We start from the raw sequence: 16,434 nt of genomic DNA, 5'->3' as shown, positions 1-16,434 counted from the left end.
GTCCAGTATCACACAGACAGTTCATTTATCCACATATTATTTTGCTACCAAGACAAGTGAATTTTGAAAGGTGCTGTACTTAACAAGACAGTTAATGTTTATAATAGTCACAATGAATAATTGGCTCTCACTGCACCTGCAACTCTTAATTAGAAATGAAATTATCCCCCTGGTTATTGTAAAATTATGTATTTCTCTGTATGTGTGTGTGTGTGTGCTTTATTAAAATGATTTTGAGGTGACTGAGCAGCAGCAACGCGTTGCCCCAACTCCAAGGCAGTGACGCTCGGCTTCATCCCGCTCGCCGTACTGGGGCGCTGGGCTGTGGCGGTTGCCGGGCGCAGGATGGACGCGCTCGCCGCGCTGGTGGACGAGGTGGCGCTGGAGGGCCTGGACGGCATCACCTTCTCCACCCTGTGGTTCCGGCTGGAGAGCCGCGTCCCCGCCTTCCCGCTGCCACTCGATCCGGCCACCAAGCGGTTCCTGTGGGAGGCTTTGATCAGCAGCCGGGAGGTCGAGTTCTACGAGCTGCCCGAGCAGAGGCCTCCCTTAGTCTTTTATGACAGGTGAGTGTTGAGGGGCAGCAGATCCCGCCCCCCCCCCCCTCACCCCGGGACAATCTCTCCCCCCCCCCCCCCCCCTCACCCCGGGACAATCTCTTCCCCCCCCCCCCCCTCACCCCGGGACAATCTCTTCCCCCCCCCCCCCCCCTCACCCCGGGACAATCTCTCCCCCCCCCCCCCCCCCTCACCCCGGGACAATCTCTCTCTTCCCCCCCCCCCCTCACCCCGGGACAATCTCTCTCCCCCCCCCCCCCTCACCCCGGGACAATCTCTCCCCCCCCCCCCCCCCCCTCACCCCGGGACAATCTCTCTCCCCCCCCCCCCCCTCACCCCGGGACAATCTCTCTCCCCCCCCCCCCCCCTCACCCCGGGACAATCTCTCTCCCCCCCCTCACCCCGGGACAATCTCTCTCCCCCCCCTCACCCCGGGACAATCTCTCCCCCCCCCCCCCCCCTCACCCCGGGACAATCTCCCCCCCCCCCCTCACCCCGGGACAATCTCTCCCCCCCCCCCCCCCCCCCCTCACCCCGGGACAATCTCTCTCCCCCCCCCCCCCCCCCCCCTCACCCCGGGACAATCTCTCTTCCCCCCCCCCCCCCCCTCACCCCGGGACAATCTCTTCCCCCCCCCCCCCCACCTCACCCCGGGACAATCTCTTCCCCCTTCACCCCGGGACAATCTCTTTCCCCCCCCCCCCCCCTCACCCCGGGACAATCTCTTTCCCCCCCTCACCCCGGGACAATCTCTTTCCCCCCCCCCCCACCCCGGGACAATCTCTTTCCCCCCCCCCCCACCCCGGGACAATCTCTTCCCCCCCCCTCACCCCGGGACAATCTCTTCCCCCCCCCTCCCCCTCCCCCTCCCCCTCCCCTCACCCCGGGACATGAGCCCCGACAACGTTTAGGTTTTCTGTTGTAAATGCAAGTTGCAATCTACATAGCATTACATCGAATTTTACAGCATAGAAACAGGCAAACAGGCCATTTGGCCCAACAGGTCTGTGCCGGTGTTTATGCTCCACACCAACTTCCTACTTCATCTCATCCTATCAGCATACCCTTCTATTCCTTTCTCCCTCATGTGTTTATCTAGTTTCCCCTTAAATGCTTCTATGCTATTTGTCTCAACTACTCTTTGTGGTAGCGAGTTCCACATTCTTACCACTCTCTGGGTAAAGAAGTTTCTCCTGAATTTCCTATTGGGTTTATTAGTGACCATCTTATATTTTCTACTGGGGATAGGGTGGGGGAGTGGGACTAGCTGGATTGCTCTTGCATAGAACCGGCACGGACTCGATGGGCTGAATGGCTTCCTTCCGTGCTGTATCCTTTCTATGATTATGGCCCCTAGTTCCAGCCTCCCCCGCAAGTGGAAACTTCTTCTCTACGTCTACCCTATCAAATCTTTTCATAATCTTAAAGACCTCAATCAGGTCACCCCTCAGTCTTTTTTCTAGAGAAAAGAACCCCAGCCTGCTCAATTTTTCCTGATAGGTGTAACCTCTCAGTTCTGGTATTATCCTAGTAAATCTTTTTTGCACCTTTTCCAGTGCCTCTATATCCTTTTTATAATATGGAGACTAGAACTGTTCACAATACTCAATGTGGTCGAACCAAGGTTCTATACCAGTTTAACATAATATCTCTGCTTGTCAATTCTATCCCTCCAGAAATGAACCCCAGTGCTTAGTTTGCTTTTTTTATGGCCTTATTAACATGCGTCGCTACTTTTAGTGATGTGTACCTGTACCCACAGATCCCGCTGCTCCTCTACCCCATTTAGACTTATTATTCAAGCAGTGTGTAGCCCCCTTATTCTTCCTACCAAAATGTAATACCTCAGTTATCTATATTGAAATTCGTTTACCAATTACACACCCATTCTGCAAGTTTATTAATGTTTTCCTGTATTTTGTCACTGTCCTCCTCAGTATTAACTATACCCCCCAATTTGGTGCCGTCAAGTTTGAAATTGTACTTCTGCTTCCCGAGTCCAAATTGTGTATGTAAATAGTGAACAGTGGTCCCAGCACCAATCCTTGTGGAATAAAAACCTGGCTGCAAAAAAAAATCCTTGTGGAATACCACTTCCCACCTTTTGCCAATCTGAGTAACTACATTTAACCCCTATTCTTGTTTTCTGTTTTGTAGGCAGCTTGCTATCCATTGCTACTTGCCCCCTACTCCACATGCTCTGACCTTAGTCATGAGTTTACAATGCGGTTCCTTATTGAAGGCCTTTTAAAATTCCAAATATATTACATCAACTGCATTACCGTTGTCTACCCTTTCTGTTACTACTTCAAAGAATTCAATAAGGTTGGTCAAGCATGACCCATTTTGAAATCCGTGCTGACTATCCTTTATTATATTTTTGGTTTCTAGATGTTTTTCTATTGCACCTTTGAGTAAGGATTCCATTATCTTTCCTACCACTGATGTTAAGCTGATTGGACTATAGTTCCCTGGACTGGTTCCATCTCCCTGTTTTAAATAAAGGAATCAAATTAGCTGTTCGCCAGTCCTCTGGCACTATTCACTTTTCTAATCAATTTTTATATATATGTAATAGCGTTTCTGCTATCTCTTCCCTAACTTTTAATATGCCCAGATGCAATCCATCTGGGCCAGGAGTTTTATCCTCTCTAAGTTTGCTTAGTTTATCAATTATCTCCTCCCTTTCTATCTTAAATGTCTTTGTATCTTTATTTCTTTTTGATCTCTTCTATTTATATAGCACCTTCAATGTAGTAAAACATCCCAGGGGAGTTTTCCGCTCTATCAAATTCTGGGTCATAGTTTCATGTGGCCCACCATGACCTTTATACGAGTTTGTTAGCACTTATCTCTGAAGAGGCTAAAAACAGCAAGCAGTGAAATGTTTACTTCTTTATGCTTTGAGGTCCACTTGTCCTAATACAGTGTTCAGTGCACAATAGCATTGGGCACCATTTCAAATGGGACAGAGTTTTGTGAACATAACATTTGCTCAATAGAGAATTTGTTTAAATGGAAAATAATGATCAAAAACTAAAACAGATGAGATAGAAGTACCAAATGTAGTTGTTTAAAAGCAGAATTAAAATGGAAGTGATTAATGTTAAAAAAAAATACAAGGATTTTATTGGATGTTAGTACCTAGCAGTTCTGCCTATTGTTTTTAACCAGGGTTATAAAGCTGTAAGAAAAGGTTCAAGGCTTTAACAACTTTAATCTCATGCATTAAATTTAGTTACTGGCAATTCAAACACTTTTTAGTGAATCTAAAATTGTGCTCTTCAAATGTAATATTCACTAATAAAGAATGCCAATTCTAAATTGTTAGTACAATAACTGCGGTGACAACTGCTGTGACCAATGCTTTGAATATTAAACTGCATTTTAATCTTTTTATATTTTGTTTCTGGTAAGATATGAAGAAATTGATCCAGAGACAGGAATTCAAGAGACACGGAGAGATCCTACACCTAGAGATGATATCTATCCTGTTTGCATCATTTCAGATAATAAAGATGGAATTCAGGGTTCTTGTCAGTACTTTAACAAGCGTAAAAACCTATCTGCACAGATAAGGACTCAGCAGTATAAATCATGCTGCATGTTGGATGAAGCCGTAAAAAGGTCAGTGCTGAGATCTTATAATCTAAAACTTCGCGGGATTCAAAGTATTGAAACGATAAAGATTTGGCACTTTAAAATGGTATCTTGTCGTGTGACCACCTTTATTTTCTAATAGGTGAAGCTGACAGCTGGGTTTAAAACTACATTTTTGACACAAGGGGCATATTGCTTTCATGACTTAGCGCTGCAGAAGGTTACAGAGATGGGGAGGGGTAGGGTATGAGGGGGATTTAAAAACAAGGACGAGAGTTTTATATTTGAAGCATTGGTGGGCCAGGAGCCAATGAAGGCCCACAAAGATATAGGTTATGGGCAAGCAGGACTTGGTGTGGGATAGGAAACGGGCAGCAGAATTTTGGAGGAGTTGAAGCTTACAGAGGGTGGAGAATCGTTGGCCGGCCAGGAGTGATAATATACAGAGAAGGGCAGTACAATTTAAACCAGCAGGTTAGTCCATACCTATGTATTAAAAAAAGACTGGTTATAATGCAGTACTTTTATTACACTGCAGACAAGTATCTCAGTGCTTCATACACAATAAAAGATATATGACTTTTATATATATCTTACTTTAATGACTTAGTCACTCGAGATTAATTATTCTGGTTTCTTCTGTAGGTGGGGAGAAAAGTTGGTCATCGTCACCTCTCAAATGATACGTCATCGAGCTCTGATTGGGTGGGAAAGTGATCCAGAGTTAAAACTGCCTGACTATTCGTACTGTATCCTGGAGAGATTGGGTAGAGCAAGGTGGCAGGGCGAGCTGCAAAGAGACCTTCACAGTGGAGCCTTCAAGTGAGGACATTTTGCATTCACAGAAATTAGTTTCATTTCATACAACTGTTTTTGATTCTTAAAAACAATTTTTTTATTGTAGAGTTGATGCCCGTAAAATGCATTATCACAGAAGAGTTCTAGACAGAAACGACCTGATTACTCTCCAGTCCCATGTGATTCGGCAGCCTAATGGCAATCAGCAGTATTCCATTCTGCTGCTCCTCAAACGCTTTCATGTTGACAGGTAAAAGAGTTTGAAAACTGTTGCTCATGCTCATTGCTTTATAACAAAGCTGTTAGAATATGAAATAATTTAATAGGCAGCAATGCTACACTTTTGATGCCAATGCTCAGGTGTTTCAGCATCTCACTGTTGCAAGATGTGCAATTTTACTTGCGGGTGAAGTCACCCAGATCAAGTATGGAAAGAGACCATATTTGTAGCCAATGCAAAGAGAACTTTTTTAAATATCATTTTTGAATGTTAGCAAAAGAATTGACTGCACCACCAGCTCCTCATTTAACAGTAAAAATTTCATCAGCATTTGGATGCTGCTGAGCAAAGGTGTGAGCAGGCAGGCACAGAGTTCTGCTTGCCTGGACAGAGAGCAATGTAGAGTTGGCGGTTTAACTGAACACTGCTAACTCCGTCCTGTAGTAAAGCAGTGCCGTTCATTGAGAGCAGAAATCCACTCTGACCATTTAATGGCAGTCTCAGTGACAAACTAATGATTGAAACTACCTGGATTACATCACATAGGTGATTATTAGAGTCAGGATTCACTGTCCTTTCTACTTTCAGTTTGGTGATATTTCTACATCATCTTAATTCTGCTCTAGACTACAGAGAGAAATTTAAATGAATAAAGTACAATTACTTCACTTGCCTATGCTCCCTGCATTTTGCACTGCAGTCGACTGAGAAGCTTGGGGAGGGAGGAAGGTACATATGCTGCGGTTATTGTTTCAAACATAATGTCATAGCACCAAAAGCGGCTTGACTTATTCTATCAGAAGCTTGTAACTCTGGCTACAAGTTTAGGGTCTTGTCGTAGTTATTCTATCAGGTGCTAGTCACTCTCATTAGCAGGCTGAGTGTCTTGCATGTAGGCGTGAGTCTATACTGCTCAAGGGTCATGAAAGTGGTAGTCTATGATGACAGCTGAAATATTTTCTTGAGTGTGATATGGAAAGCTAACTTTTTAAAATTAGACAGCTGCTATATGGATCTTACGCTGTATTCGTTGTCCCTAAATTAAATGTGTATTATGTGACCTGTATTGCTCCTGTGTAGATATACTTTACAATGTTCTCAATTTTTTTTTTCAAAATAGAATGCTGACAGTGATGTACACTGACAAGAGGATACCTTTTGTTTAACTAGTTCAATTTTATATCTGTAACCTGCAGGAGAAGCAAGTATGACATATTGATGGAAAAAATCTCCAATATCCTTGTGAGTCGGCCTAATCAGCTGGAAGTCATGCTAACTCTTAGGGATGAACTGGTAAGTGTCTCCAAAGCACAATTGTGGAGTAAACAGAGGGTATCAAGTAAAGTAAAGTGAAGTACTGTGGCACTCTCTGACCTGATGATTTATCTTTTTGCTTCTGTATAATTCCTTTTCGGTTGGTAGCTTTCTGTTCTGAGCTATATACTGGTAGTTTCCATCCATTTGGAGAGATCTGGAGTACACAATGGGTAGTTCGTACTATTACTGGTGCTAACTGAACAGCTAAGTTTATAAGATATTAAATGGAACGGATAGGGTGGATAGAGAGAAACTATTTCCACTGGTTGGAGATTCTAGGAGTAGGGGGCACGGTCTAAAAATTAGAGCCAGACCTTTCAGGAGCGAGATTAGAAAACATTTCTACACACAAAGGGTGGTAGAAATTTGGAACTCTCTTCTGCAAACGGCAATTGGTACTAGCTCAATTGCTAAATTTAAATCTGAGATGGATAGCTTTTTGGCAACCAAAGCTATTAAGGGATATGGGCCAAAGGCAGGTATATGGAGTTAGATGACAGATCAGCCATGATCTTATCAAATGGCGGAGCAGGCACGAGGGGCTGAATGGCCTCCTCCTGTTCCTATGTTCCTAACACCAATGTTCGAGTCGTTGTTAAATCCGATGACATGCTGTATCGGCCCGTAGGAAGTGCTGGCTTGCTAGTGGAAGCTGACATTTGTGCTGAGCACAAGAAAAAGTATTGGGAAGAAACTATAATTTCAGTATCATCTTCAAGTGGCCATTCTTCACGTGTGAGCTTAGACAGTGACTGCAAGTCAGCTGTTTCACTTCGTGGTGTGGGGGGGTTATTGCTGCCAAGCCTGATTCTGTTCTCATTGGATAGTGATGAGGAACAGGACCCTCACTTGTTTTTCAAGTACCCAATCTTCAATAAATACTAAAGCAAAGGGAGGGGGAGTGGGGAGCATTCTGAGCATTCTATGTGGAACTGGCAATGAGGGATTCTTGTTTTATTGAGCAGTTGCACTGTAGTTCATGCTCTGGCTGATATTACCCCACCGCACCTCCTGAAGTGGGGATATTTAAGGTGTTCTGTAGAAGAGTCCTGAAATAAGCTTTTTGCTATTTCAAAAAGTATCAGAGAACTCAGGGATTTAGCTGCAGAGTTATCTTTTTTCTTGGGGGGGAAAAAAATTCTGGGTGTGAAAGAAGAGTTTAAAATAAGACATCAAGTGGCAAAAGTGTGTTTGATTCCTAGCCTTGAATGATAGTCAAGCACTTGCACTTTCACTCTTGGTTTTGCAGCTTGTCTGCATTGTGGTAGTAATCCTGTCTTGAAGAAGTGCACCTTTCTTAGCCAAATGATTGCAGAGCAACATTGACAGTAGTTGTGACCGTGTCAATGGTGTGAATCAACTGAACAAGAAAGTGGGAACAATGAATGCCTAAAGAGGGAAGGGGCGAGGTTTTACAACTAAAGCTAAAAGGGAGAGAAAAAAATGAAACTGAAACTATCTGAGTCATCCTATTTAATTTTCTGGTCTAGCTTGGTCAAATGGTAATTTTAAGATATTTTCTTTTTGCATATATAGCACCAGTTCACCTGTGTACACCTGTAATTGTACCTGACAAAAAGGTAAAAACAAATATGTTGCCAATCATACAATTTGTCAAAGTATTTTCCCACAATGAGGAAATTCAGGTTAAAAACTTCACTAAACCAAGCAATGGAAAGGATCATAAGTTATCGTCATTATTTTCAATTCTCATACCATGATGGATTAAGTATGGCATTGTGTATGTGCTATGTGTAGCTGAAAGACCTTTTCTTTCACTTACAGATGTTTGTTTTCCCTCTGCTTAGGGTCTTTGTGAGAGAACTTTCAAAAAACTTTATCAGTATATGGTAGCTGGTGGTATAGCCAAGGTGATTACTATTCCCCTCAAGGACCTGAATCCTGAGGGAGGACCATGTGTGACAAAAAAAGGTAATCCAGACTCCATTTACTTTTCAGAATTACAGTGTGATTTGCTTATCCAAAATGTAGGTCAGATATTGGTTTGGATAACTAGAGATTGATAGCCCAAGCTTAACGAGAGCTGGGTAACCTGAACACTTAGGCTGCAGTTATACTGCCACTTTCACATTGATCCGCATCTGAATTTACTTCATGTGAAAGAGTCAGTATAATTTGAGAATTGCTTTGACTCCAGAATGCACTAAAGGTATGTGACGTAAGACCACTTCATGGACTGCCCACAAGGTCGAGTACAAATCCAATCTAGTATGAAGCAGGGTTTTAAAAGGTGCTCCTGGGCACTTTTTAACCTTCGTAAGTTTGTGAGTCTTAATGTTATGTGAAATGGATGGCACCCACACTGTCCGATGTTAAAAAAAGCACAAAATGCCAAGAGCTCTCACCTTGTAGAGTGTGTAACTCCTCTTACAGGCTGCACAATCTGTAGCTGTGATCGTTGAAGTTTTTACACTGGGTTAGGGAACCTCAATTTGATTTTACATTACTTAAGTGTACTTGTACAGTGCCTCAACTGTCCCTATTTCAGCATGTAACTGAAAATATTCTTTGGGACCATGCTATTGAAGTCCTGTTACTAGCATTTCATGTGCAACAAGTGATTGGATGAAATTGCTTTTTTAATTATTTCTCATTTCCAAAATAATTGTTCAAATGATAATTTTGAAACTCCCGAGGCAGTTAGACTTTGAAAAGGAAACAAATTCTCATCAAAAGTTCATTTTTAAGACTTAAGAGGAGTCAATTATAATTTAGCTGTAAAAGTGATCAGCTGCCACCATTCAAGTGCTTAAGTGACCGTTACTGTTTGCAGGAACTCAGATTATTGTTCGATGCCTGAAACTAATAAAACAGTATGGGAAAAAAATAGACGATGAAGATGACGATGATGAAGATAGTAATAAGGCAGTCGAAACAATGGATGTCGTTTATGAACGAGATATGCTTACCCAGGCTTATGAGCTAAGTAGGTTTCCATTGTGTATTTGGAGAGATTACAGCAAATAGTGAGTTTCGTTTATGGAAAAGTGGTGTGTATATGTGCCACTCTTACCTGACAACTGTATGAGTGCTCCTGCTAGATGATACATGTTCACTGTAAGTGCTGAGTAGAATTTGAAACTGAGGTAATATTGCAATAAAAATACTCTGAAATTATTTTGTAAATCTCACATTTATTTGAGGTAAAATTATTCTAACTGTATCCAACGGATAACTTAGTGTGCAAGAAGACTTCCTCTTCACCGAAATAATCAGTTTGAGGTAGAGGTACTCTGGGTAATGGTAACCTGTGTGTAGCAGGCCCAATGTAAGAAGCTGTGTGCCAGAAATAGAATAAGAATCAAATAACGGGTAATTACGATGTGAATAGGAAAGTCCTGATGAATTTCTTTGGGGGTGGGGAGGAAATTCTAGGTATAAACCCGGAACTTCAGCTGATGATCCTCAGGCTACGGTCCCTGAAGAGATCTTATCAGGAAAAGGCCACTGCAGTTGGCATTGCTAATCAATAGTTTTGGAATATTGAAAGAATAGTCCAGCAATAGGATGGTGTATCACTAGAGATGTGGTAGAAGGGGTGGCCTTTCATATTTGAAAATTCACTAGTTGTAATGCAAAGGAAGGGGAAAGAAAAATAAGGGTATAAGGAAACCTACAGTGTGATGACCTTCAAAGAAAAGAAGCTTTTAATTATAAATGTGTCATTTTTGTTTCTTGGCATTTCTAGTTGAGAGAAGAGGCACCAGAGGGATTTCACAGACTGAGATCCGACTGGCATTGAATGTTGGAAAACTCGAAGGTCGGATGCTGTGCCGCCTGCTGGAAAGATACAAAGTTATTACAGTAAAGAAATGCACTTGGGTTCATTAATATCAGTCCTCCTCTGAAGATGATGCCTCAGCATTGAGTACTAAAATATGGAACTGTAGAGCACGAATTTCATGTTTACATTCACCATTGACTTTTTGCACCACCTGTACTATCTAATTCCTAACATCTATTCACTTTTTTCTCCTTCTTCCTTTCTCCTCTGTGTTGTAGTTTGATGGTCTGATGTAAAAAAAATCGGAAATGAAAATACACATATCACACATAACCTCAACACAAGTAGTTGGTGGGATTCTAATGGGGCTTATTATAAAATTAGAATTGAAGAAATAAATGAAGCCACTCGGAGGCAGGCGATACAGCAGAGTCTCTTCAGGGTCGAGTCGGCTCCAGGTGTCACATTTGTAATGGCGATTGGGACTGAGTTAATCCTTTGTGATCACTGAGCCTGGCAGGTCTGCGTTACTTCAGGGTGCTGTTGATGATTGAACAGCTAGCCAGGCTCTTTGATGTGACCAGACCTGTCACTGCGGGCTGGGACTCTTCCCATTTAGTTCTAGATTACCATGAAAGCCAATGTGCTAATTGTCAGGGTGCTCCTAGCTGGACAAACAGCAGAAAGCTTACCAATGCTCTGTACTGGAAAGTTGCATGGTTTTAGTCAGTGGCCAGGGTATTTTGAATTTAAAAACGAAGGCCTTGAAATTCCAAGGCACCCACTTTGCCAGCACAAGTGTGTCGAACCAGAACCCTGTCTGATCTAGCTCGAAGCTGGAGACCCTGTCCAAAATCACAGGAACGGGATTATTGGCATGACTGGGTCCAACACATTGCGCCTGTGGGGGTACCTCAGTTGCACCCACCCCAATCAGTCTACCAGAAGGAAGACGGCCACAGCTGCCCTGCTTGCGGTGCCCCCAGGCTCTTCTGGGCCAAAGAAAAATTTGACTAGAAAATTCTTCAGCTCCCTGCGGAGCCGTTATCCCTGCAAGCTAAGGTTATTGATCTTCTCCGGGATTAATTCCTTAGTCTAGTAAACATTTGGGTCCTTTTTAAAGGCTTCAATGGGACTGGTGTGAGTTCCACTAAGGCCCATCAAGGACACAATGGATGGAAGTCCCCGGGAAACCAGGCGACCCCTTCCCAAGCCACAACCCTTTGACATGGGCAAATCTTCCGCCGTCCCCCAAGAAAGCATCCCACTGGAATTAAAGGGCCACAGCAAATGGAGTGGAATTGCAGCATATCCAGGTTTAGCCCCAACTTCCTGGCTCTCCTGGGCAGAAGTTGGGCTTTCGCCCTCCCTCGCCCCAAGAATTTCAGGACCTAAATTTTTAAAATTACTGGCACAAAAGAGAAGAACCTTAATGTATTCCAGAGTTCTAAGTGTAAATGTTCTTTGTAACAGGGCTTCATGGAGGATGAAGGTCGTCAGCGCACAACTAAATACGTGGCTAAGACGTTTGTGGAGCAGAGTGAGCTGAGCAAGCAGTTTGAAAAGGAAAAGGCTAGAAGTGAGCGGTTGGCGACAGCTAGCCTTCTGCCCCTTGACCTTGCTGAATCGGAACCCGTGCCCCATCGGGCAGTAGATCTACCGACAAACTTACCAGAGAGCTTATCTGAGGACGTATGCAAAAGCATGCCAAAGAGGTCACCAGAGGGCTTATCGGAGGAAAATTGTGATCAGAAGGAACCTGTAGCGTTACCAACAATCCCCTTGCAGAAGAAACAATCTTCTCGTTCAGAATGCAGAGAAAAAAAATGCACCACCTCACGGAAAATAAACAAAGGAAAGAAATTACTTAAAAGTGCATTACGAAGAAAATTCAAACTGAAAAAAGGTCTCAAGTCAAAATTGCGCAAAGGTCAGTGAACTGTGCAGTTATTGTATGTTACAGTTAATAAATAGTGTATTATTTATTTACAATGCTGTTTGCGATCTGTGCAATAAAATCTTCTGCTCGGTCAGAATTGTTGCTGGTGGTTGTAGATGTTGGTCTACCAAGTCATGAAATGCTTTGCTATCACACATAGCTCTGTATAGCAACCTATTCAAGCGCTTCAAATCGAAAAGCAAAATACCATGGATGCTGGAAATCTGAAATAAAAACAGAAAATGCTGAAAATACTCAGCAAGTCAGGCAGCATCTGTGGAGCATGAAACAGAGTTAACGTTTTGGGTTGATTAGTTTTGACGAAAGGTCATCGACCTGAAACGTTAACTCTGTTTCTTTCCCCACAGATGCTGCTTGACTTTGAGTATTTCCAGCATTTTCTGTTTTTATTCAAGCGCTTCAAATGACAGTCAAGGATGGGGTTTGAACTGGGTCCCTCTATTTGGGGGTCACTGAGGCAACATGTACTTCAATGTTAGTACAAAGTACATTTATAATCATTTAAGGCAATTTTTCTCCTTTACTGTGATAAAATTGGACGACATCGTAAGGTGGAACAGCAGCCAGTATATTCCTACTTAAAGCTGCCAAAAATCAAATTTGAATTCCATTGACGATGGTGGCTGTGCCTGAAATATTAATGCCAGCATTTACTTCCTCCTTTATTTGATCTTCATAAATAAATGGCAGTTGTCCAAACCAGAGTGGGAGAACCACATGGATTCTGTTCCTTTTAAGTCTTTTGAGCACCATCCAGGAATCATGTTGGTTGTATGGTCTTCCGACTCTAATCCTCACTCTGAAATCATGTCCAAGTTGTTCTCCCAGGATAACTCAGTGTTCTACTGCTGCTAATTTGTTGAGGCTACCAATCTGTTCTGGTCCTAAGGGTCTTGAGCTCCTACATTCTTAAGGACAAGGTTTAAGATGATATCGCTTTGTAATTAAGGATGGGGGTATGTCAGTAGACTGGCTGTTAATAATAGAGCTAAAGGGTGTACTTTCACATGGGAATTTGAGACTTTTGTAGAAAGTACTCGCGCTTCAATGAACTTCAATATAAGCAGTTTGTTTCATTTGATAAAATCTTGGTTAAAGCCATTGTTAAATACTATTTAGTGAAACGTGTATTAGAACATATCTCTGTATGTTATTCCTTTGTTGTAAGAAGCCACCAGGAAAAGTTGCAAAGTGCTCCATCTATGTTATTGCCAAATCAGTGCCAGAATGAACAAAGCTTCTCTTGTTACTTGATATGTAAGGCATTGATATGGAGTAATTCATATCTATTTCTAAAGCATTGTTGTTGCTTTGATTTGACAATTCAAACCAACAAACTCTTTACGCAGCTGAAATCTGGCCTCAGTATTCAGTAAAATTTCTTGCCTATATTCTATACTACTTTTACATAATTTGTTGGCCTCCACGTACAAATGAACAGAATAGACCTGCCACTGGGAGCTGGGATACCTCCCATTTGACTCTAGATAATGCTGCATGCCAGTGCCACAACAGGTAGCATGGTACTGGTTGGACAAAAGTGGGAAGCTAATCAATGCTGTATGCTGGTAAACTACATGGTTTTAGCCTATTAAACTTCAGCATTATGCCTGTGGATTCTTTGAGGGGGGGAGTGAGTCTCTAGGTTTTGGCAGTTACCAACCTGTGCCAAAGCTCTTTAGACTTGGCTAAATTTGACGTGTCCCTACAGGGAGAGAATCTGCAGCCCTTTTTGGGCAAACACATTCTCTGTGTGCGGACTAACTAGTTTGGAGACTCTTATCCATGGTAATGGGTTTCTGCATGTGCCAGACATCTGGCTGACCCAAAAACAAAAAGGGGTTCTCATTCTCTGAGTGTAGATCAATCTTCACAAGTGAATCGGCCCCATACATTCCAGTACTGTCTAGTTGGCCAGTTTAGAGCCCCTTAGTGTGTGTCTGTGTGTGTGTGTGTGTGTGTGTGTGTGCGCGTGCGTGCGTGCGCGTGTGGCGGCAAGGTTCTAAATGAACATTGTTCTCCAGTTTGGATGACAGCCTGTTCATTTGTATTTGGAGATAGAACTAAAAATAAAGAAGACCGTGTTTAAGGTAGGTAATGTCACATTTTATTTCGTATGGGGAATATTTTTACAACTGTTCAGGTCTTTGTTTATAGTTAGTGAGGTATTCCTCACTCTGTGGGATAAGCTGAATTGAATGGTTATTTGTTTTCAATGTGGCGAGATGTAAATCAGCACATTTTTAGAATGACTTATGTTTTATACAGGTAGGAAATTATCTTGTTTACGAAAAACAACTGTTGGGATGGCTCGTCCCCAGAATGTCGCAGAGAAAACTGAAGAGTCATCCAGAGAATTGCAGCAAATAGATGTTCAGTTAAACGCCTCCCAACAGAATTCAGGCCTTACCTCTTGCACCCAGTCAGCACGTGGTCAAAGTGACGAGAGTGCTGTCGTCGAAGAAGTTAAGGTTGAAAAAGCAAAGGTATGACTATCATTTTGCAAAGCGGATCAGACTTCGTTAACATCTTGTTTTTCAGTGTAGTCACATAGAGCCAATTTATGCGTGGATAGTTTGTTACAGTAGTTATGGTAATCAAAGTGGCACCAGCTCATTGTAAAAGGAGCAATGTTCGAGTCTTGCTGGTTACCTGTTTCATAAATTGAAATTGTCCCAGTTATGTTGCATAGCATAAATTTGCTAAAATTTTCAAGACAAGAGGATCTTATAAACAGTGGTATGTATTAACTCATTAGATACTTTCGACTTGCAATACATTTGGGCTCAGATAGCATCCCAACCTGTAAGATCAAATGTTAAGTGGCATTTATTGGCTTTACTAGCAGTTTGATACGACTGAGTGGCTTAAGAGTCAACCAGGTTGGTGTGGGACTGGAGTCACATATAGGCCAGACCGGGTAAGGATGTTTTCTTCCCTGAAGGACGTAAGTGAACTAGTTGGGTTTTTACGATGGTCCAACAGCTTCATGGTCACTTTTTTTAACTGATACCAGCTTTTCATTTCCAGATTTTTTCTTAACTGAATTCAAGTTCTCAAACTGCCATGGTGTGATTTGACCTCACGTTCTCCGGAGGCCTCTGGATTACTAGTCCACTAACAAAACCACTACACTACCGGACCTCTGCGCCTCTTGACCTACTGATGCTACACACACTCATTTCACATACAACTCTTACAGCCAGTACAGAGAAGGGACTTCCTGTCAGTCTAGGCTGACCCCAGGTCCCAGAAGTGTGCTAATTCACACTGCCACTTGTCCATGGATGTAGAGTTCTGGCAGTAAACACTGATGCACGAAGTAAATATTGTATAGTTAATAAATATATTGAGTGGGTTTTTATGTTTTTATAAATAAATGGAACCATAATACACTTATTCATTCATATTAGTAGCATGTTTTTCTATAATAGGCTTCTGTACATCACAAGGGAAGTTTATTATACCTGACTTAAATGAGCAATTCTACACCTTTTGGGAGCAATTAAATTACTGCAGTTTTATTTTTTTTTAAATACCCCAACAAGAATAATGCGAATAAACTTGTTTTGGTTCTGTACCTTTAACACTACCCTACAGCATTCATCAAGAGATTTTATTGTTTGCAAATGTTTCATCCAAGGATGTAAATTGAAACCTGACAATCACCGAGAATGAACAAAATGATTATTGACAGTGAGTTCACTGTTGAAATGGTTATATATTATGTTGCATGCAGGTTTCCAAAGATTGAAAGGGGAAATATTTATTTCTGGAACCTATAAATACTTCGAAGGCTTGGTGCTAATCACAGTAATGTGTCCTCCATTTGTATCTATGTTTTACATTTATTTTCTCGGAAGAAGGACCATGGAAAGAAGAGGAGACCTTGCAAGGAGACTCATTTAAAGAGACCTCACGAAACCTTTAGGATGCTAAAACGACAAAACATGATAATAGAAGCTGTACGGAATTTGAAACTGATTGAAAGCCTGTTTTCGTAAGTTTCAGTGCTTGATGTTAACATGTGATTATCGTCTGAGAGGACTGTTCTCTCACTATCAAATCTATTGAATCCTTACCAGACAACTGCTTCATTTATTGGCTATGGGCAAACAATTATCAAAAATATTATAATGCCCTGGAAATGCATTAAACGCAGCTTCTGTATTGTGCGGAACTAATTCAGGAATTCCATAATTAGATATGTTTTGTTAGAAATGTAACTTTCTTATGG

General features: G+C 42.1%; 1 protein-coding gene across 3 annotated transcripts in view; it reads left to right on the top strand.

The window, feature by feature from the left end:
* Nucleotides 1-325: 325 nt before the first annotated feature.
* The window catches only part of LOC137340707 (general transcription factor 3C polypeptide 1), a 56,574-nt gene continuing 40,465 nt past the window's right edge, over nt 326-16,434 (top strand). Inside the window, exons 1-11 of one of the 3 annotated variants that reach the window (XM_068003393.1) lie at nt 326-566; nt 3,975-4,184; nt 4,803-4,979; nt 5,062-5,205; nt 6,372-6,468; nt 8,301-8,424; nt 9,287-9,439; nt 10,202-10,308; nt 11,711-12,167; nt 14,466-14,683; nt 16,061-16,197. In XM_068003393.1, coding sequence (XP_067859494.1) covers nt 346-566; nt 3,975-4,184; nt 4,803-4,979; nt 5,062-5,205; nt 6,372-6,468; nt 8,301-8,424; nt 9,287-9,439; nt 10,202-10,308; nt 11,711-12,167; nt 14,466-14,683; nt 16,061-16,197 — 2,045 coding nt within the window. In that variant the 5' untranslated portion in view covers nt 326-345. Of the gene's footprint in view, nt 567-3,974; nt 4,185-4,802; nt 4,980-5,061; nt 5,206-6,371; nt 6,469-8,300; nt 8,425-9,286; nt 9,440-10,201; nt 10,318-11,710; nt 12,168-14,465; nt 14,684-16,060; nt 16,198-16,434 lie in introns of all 3 variants that reach the window. The other 2 variants (XM_068003392.1, XM_068003391.1) reach the window with 2 other exon arrangements.

Source organism: Heptranchias perlo, chromosome 22 (assembly GCF_035084215.1).
Source record: "Heptranchias perlo isolate sHepPer1 chromosome 22, sHepPer1.hap1, whole genome shotgun sequence".
In the NCBI taxonomy this organism is placed as follows: domain Eukaryota; kingdom Metazoa; phylum Chordata; class Chondrichthyes; order Hexanchiformes; family Hexanchidae; genus Heptranchias; species Heptranchias perlo.
Note: the sequence above shows the minus strand (reverse complement) of the source record. Positions and strands in the feature narration are given on the sequence as shown.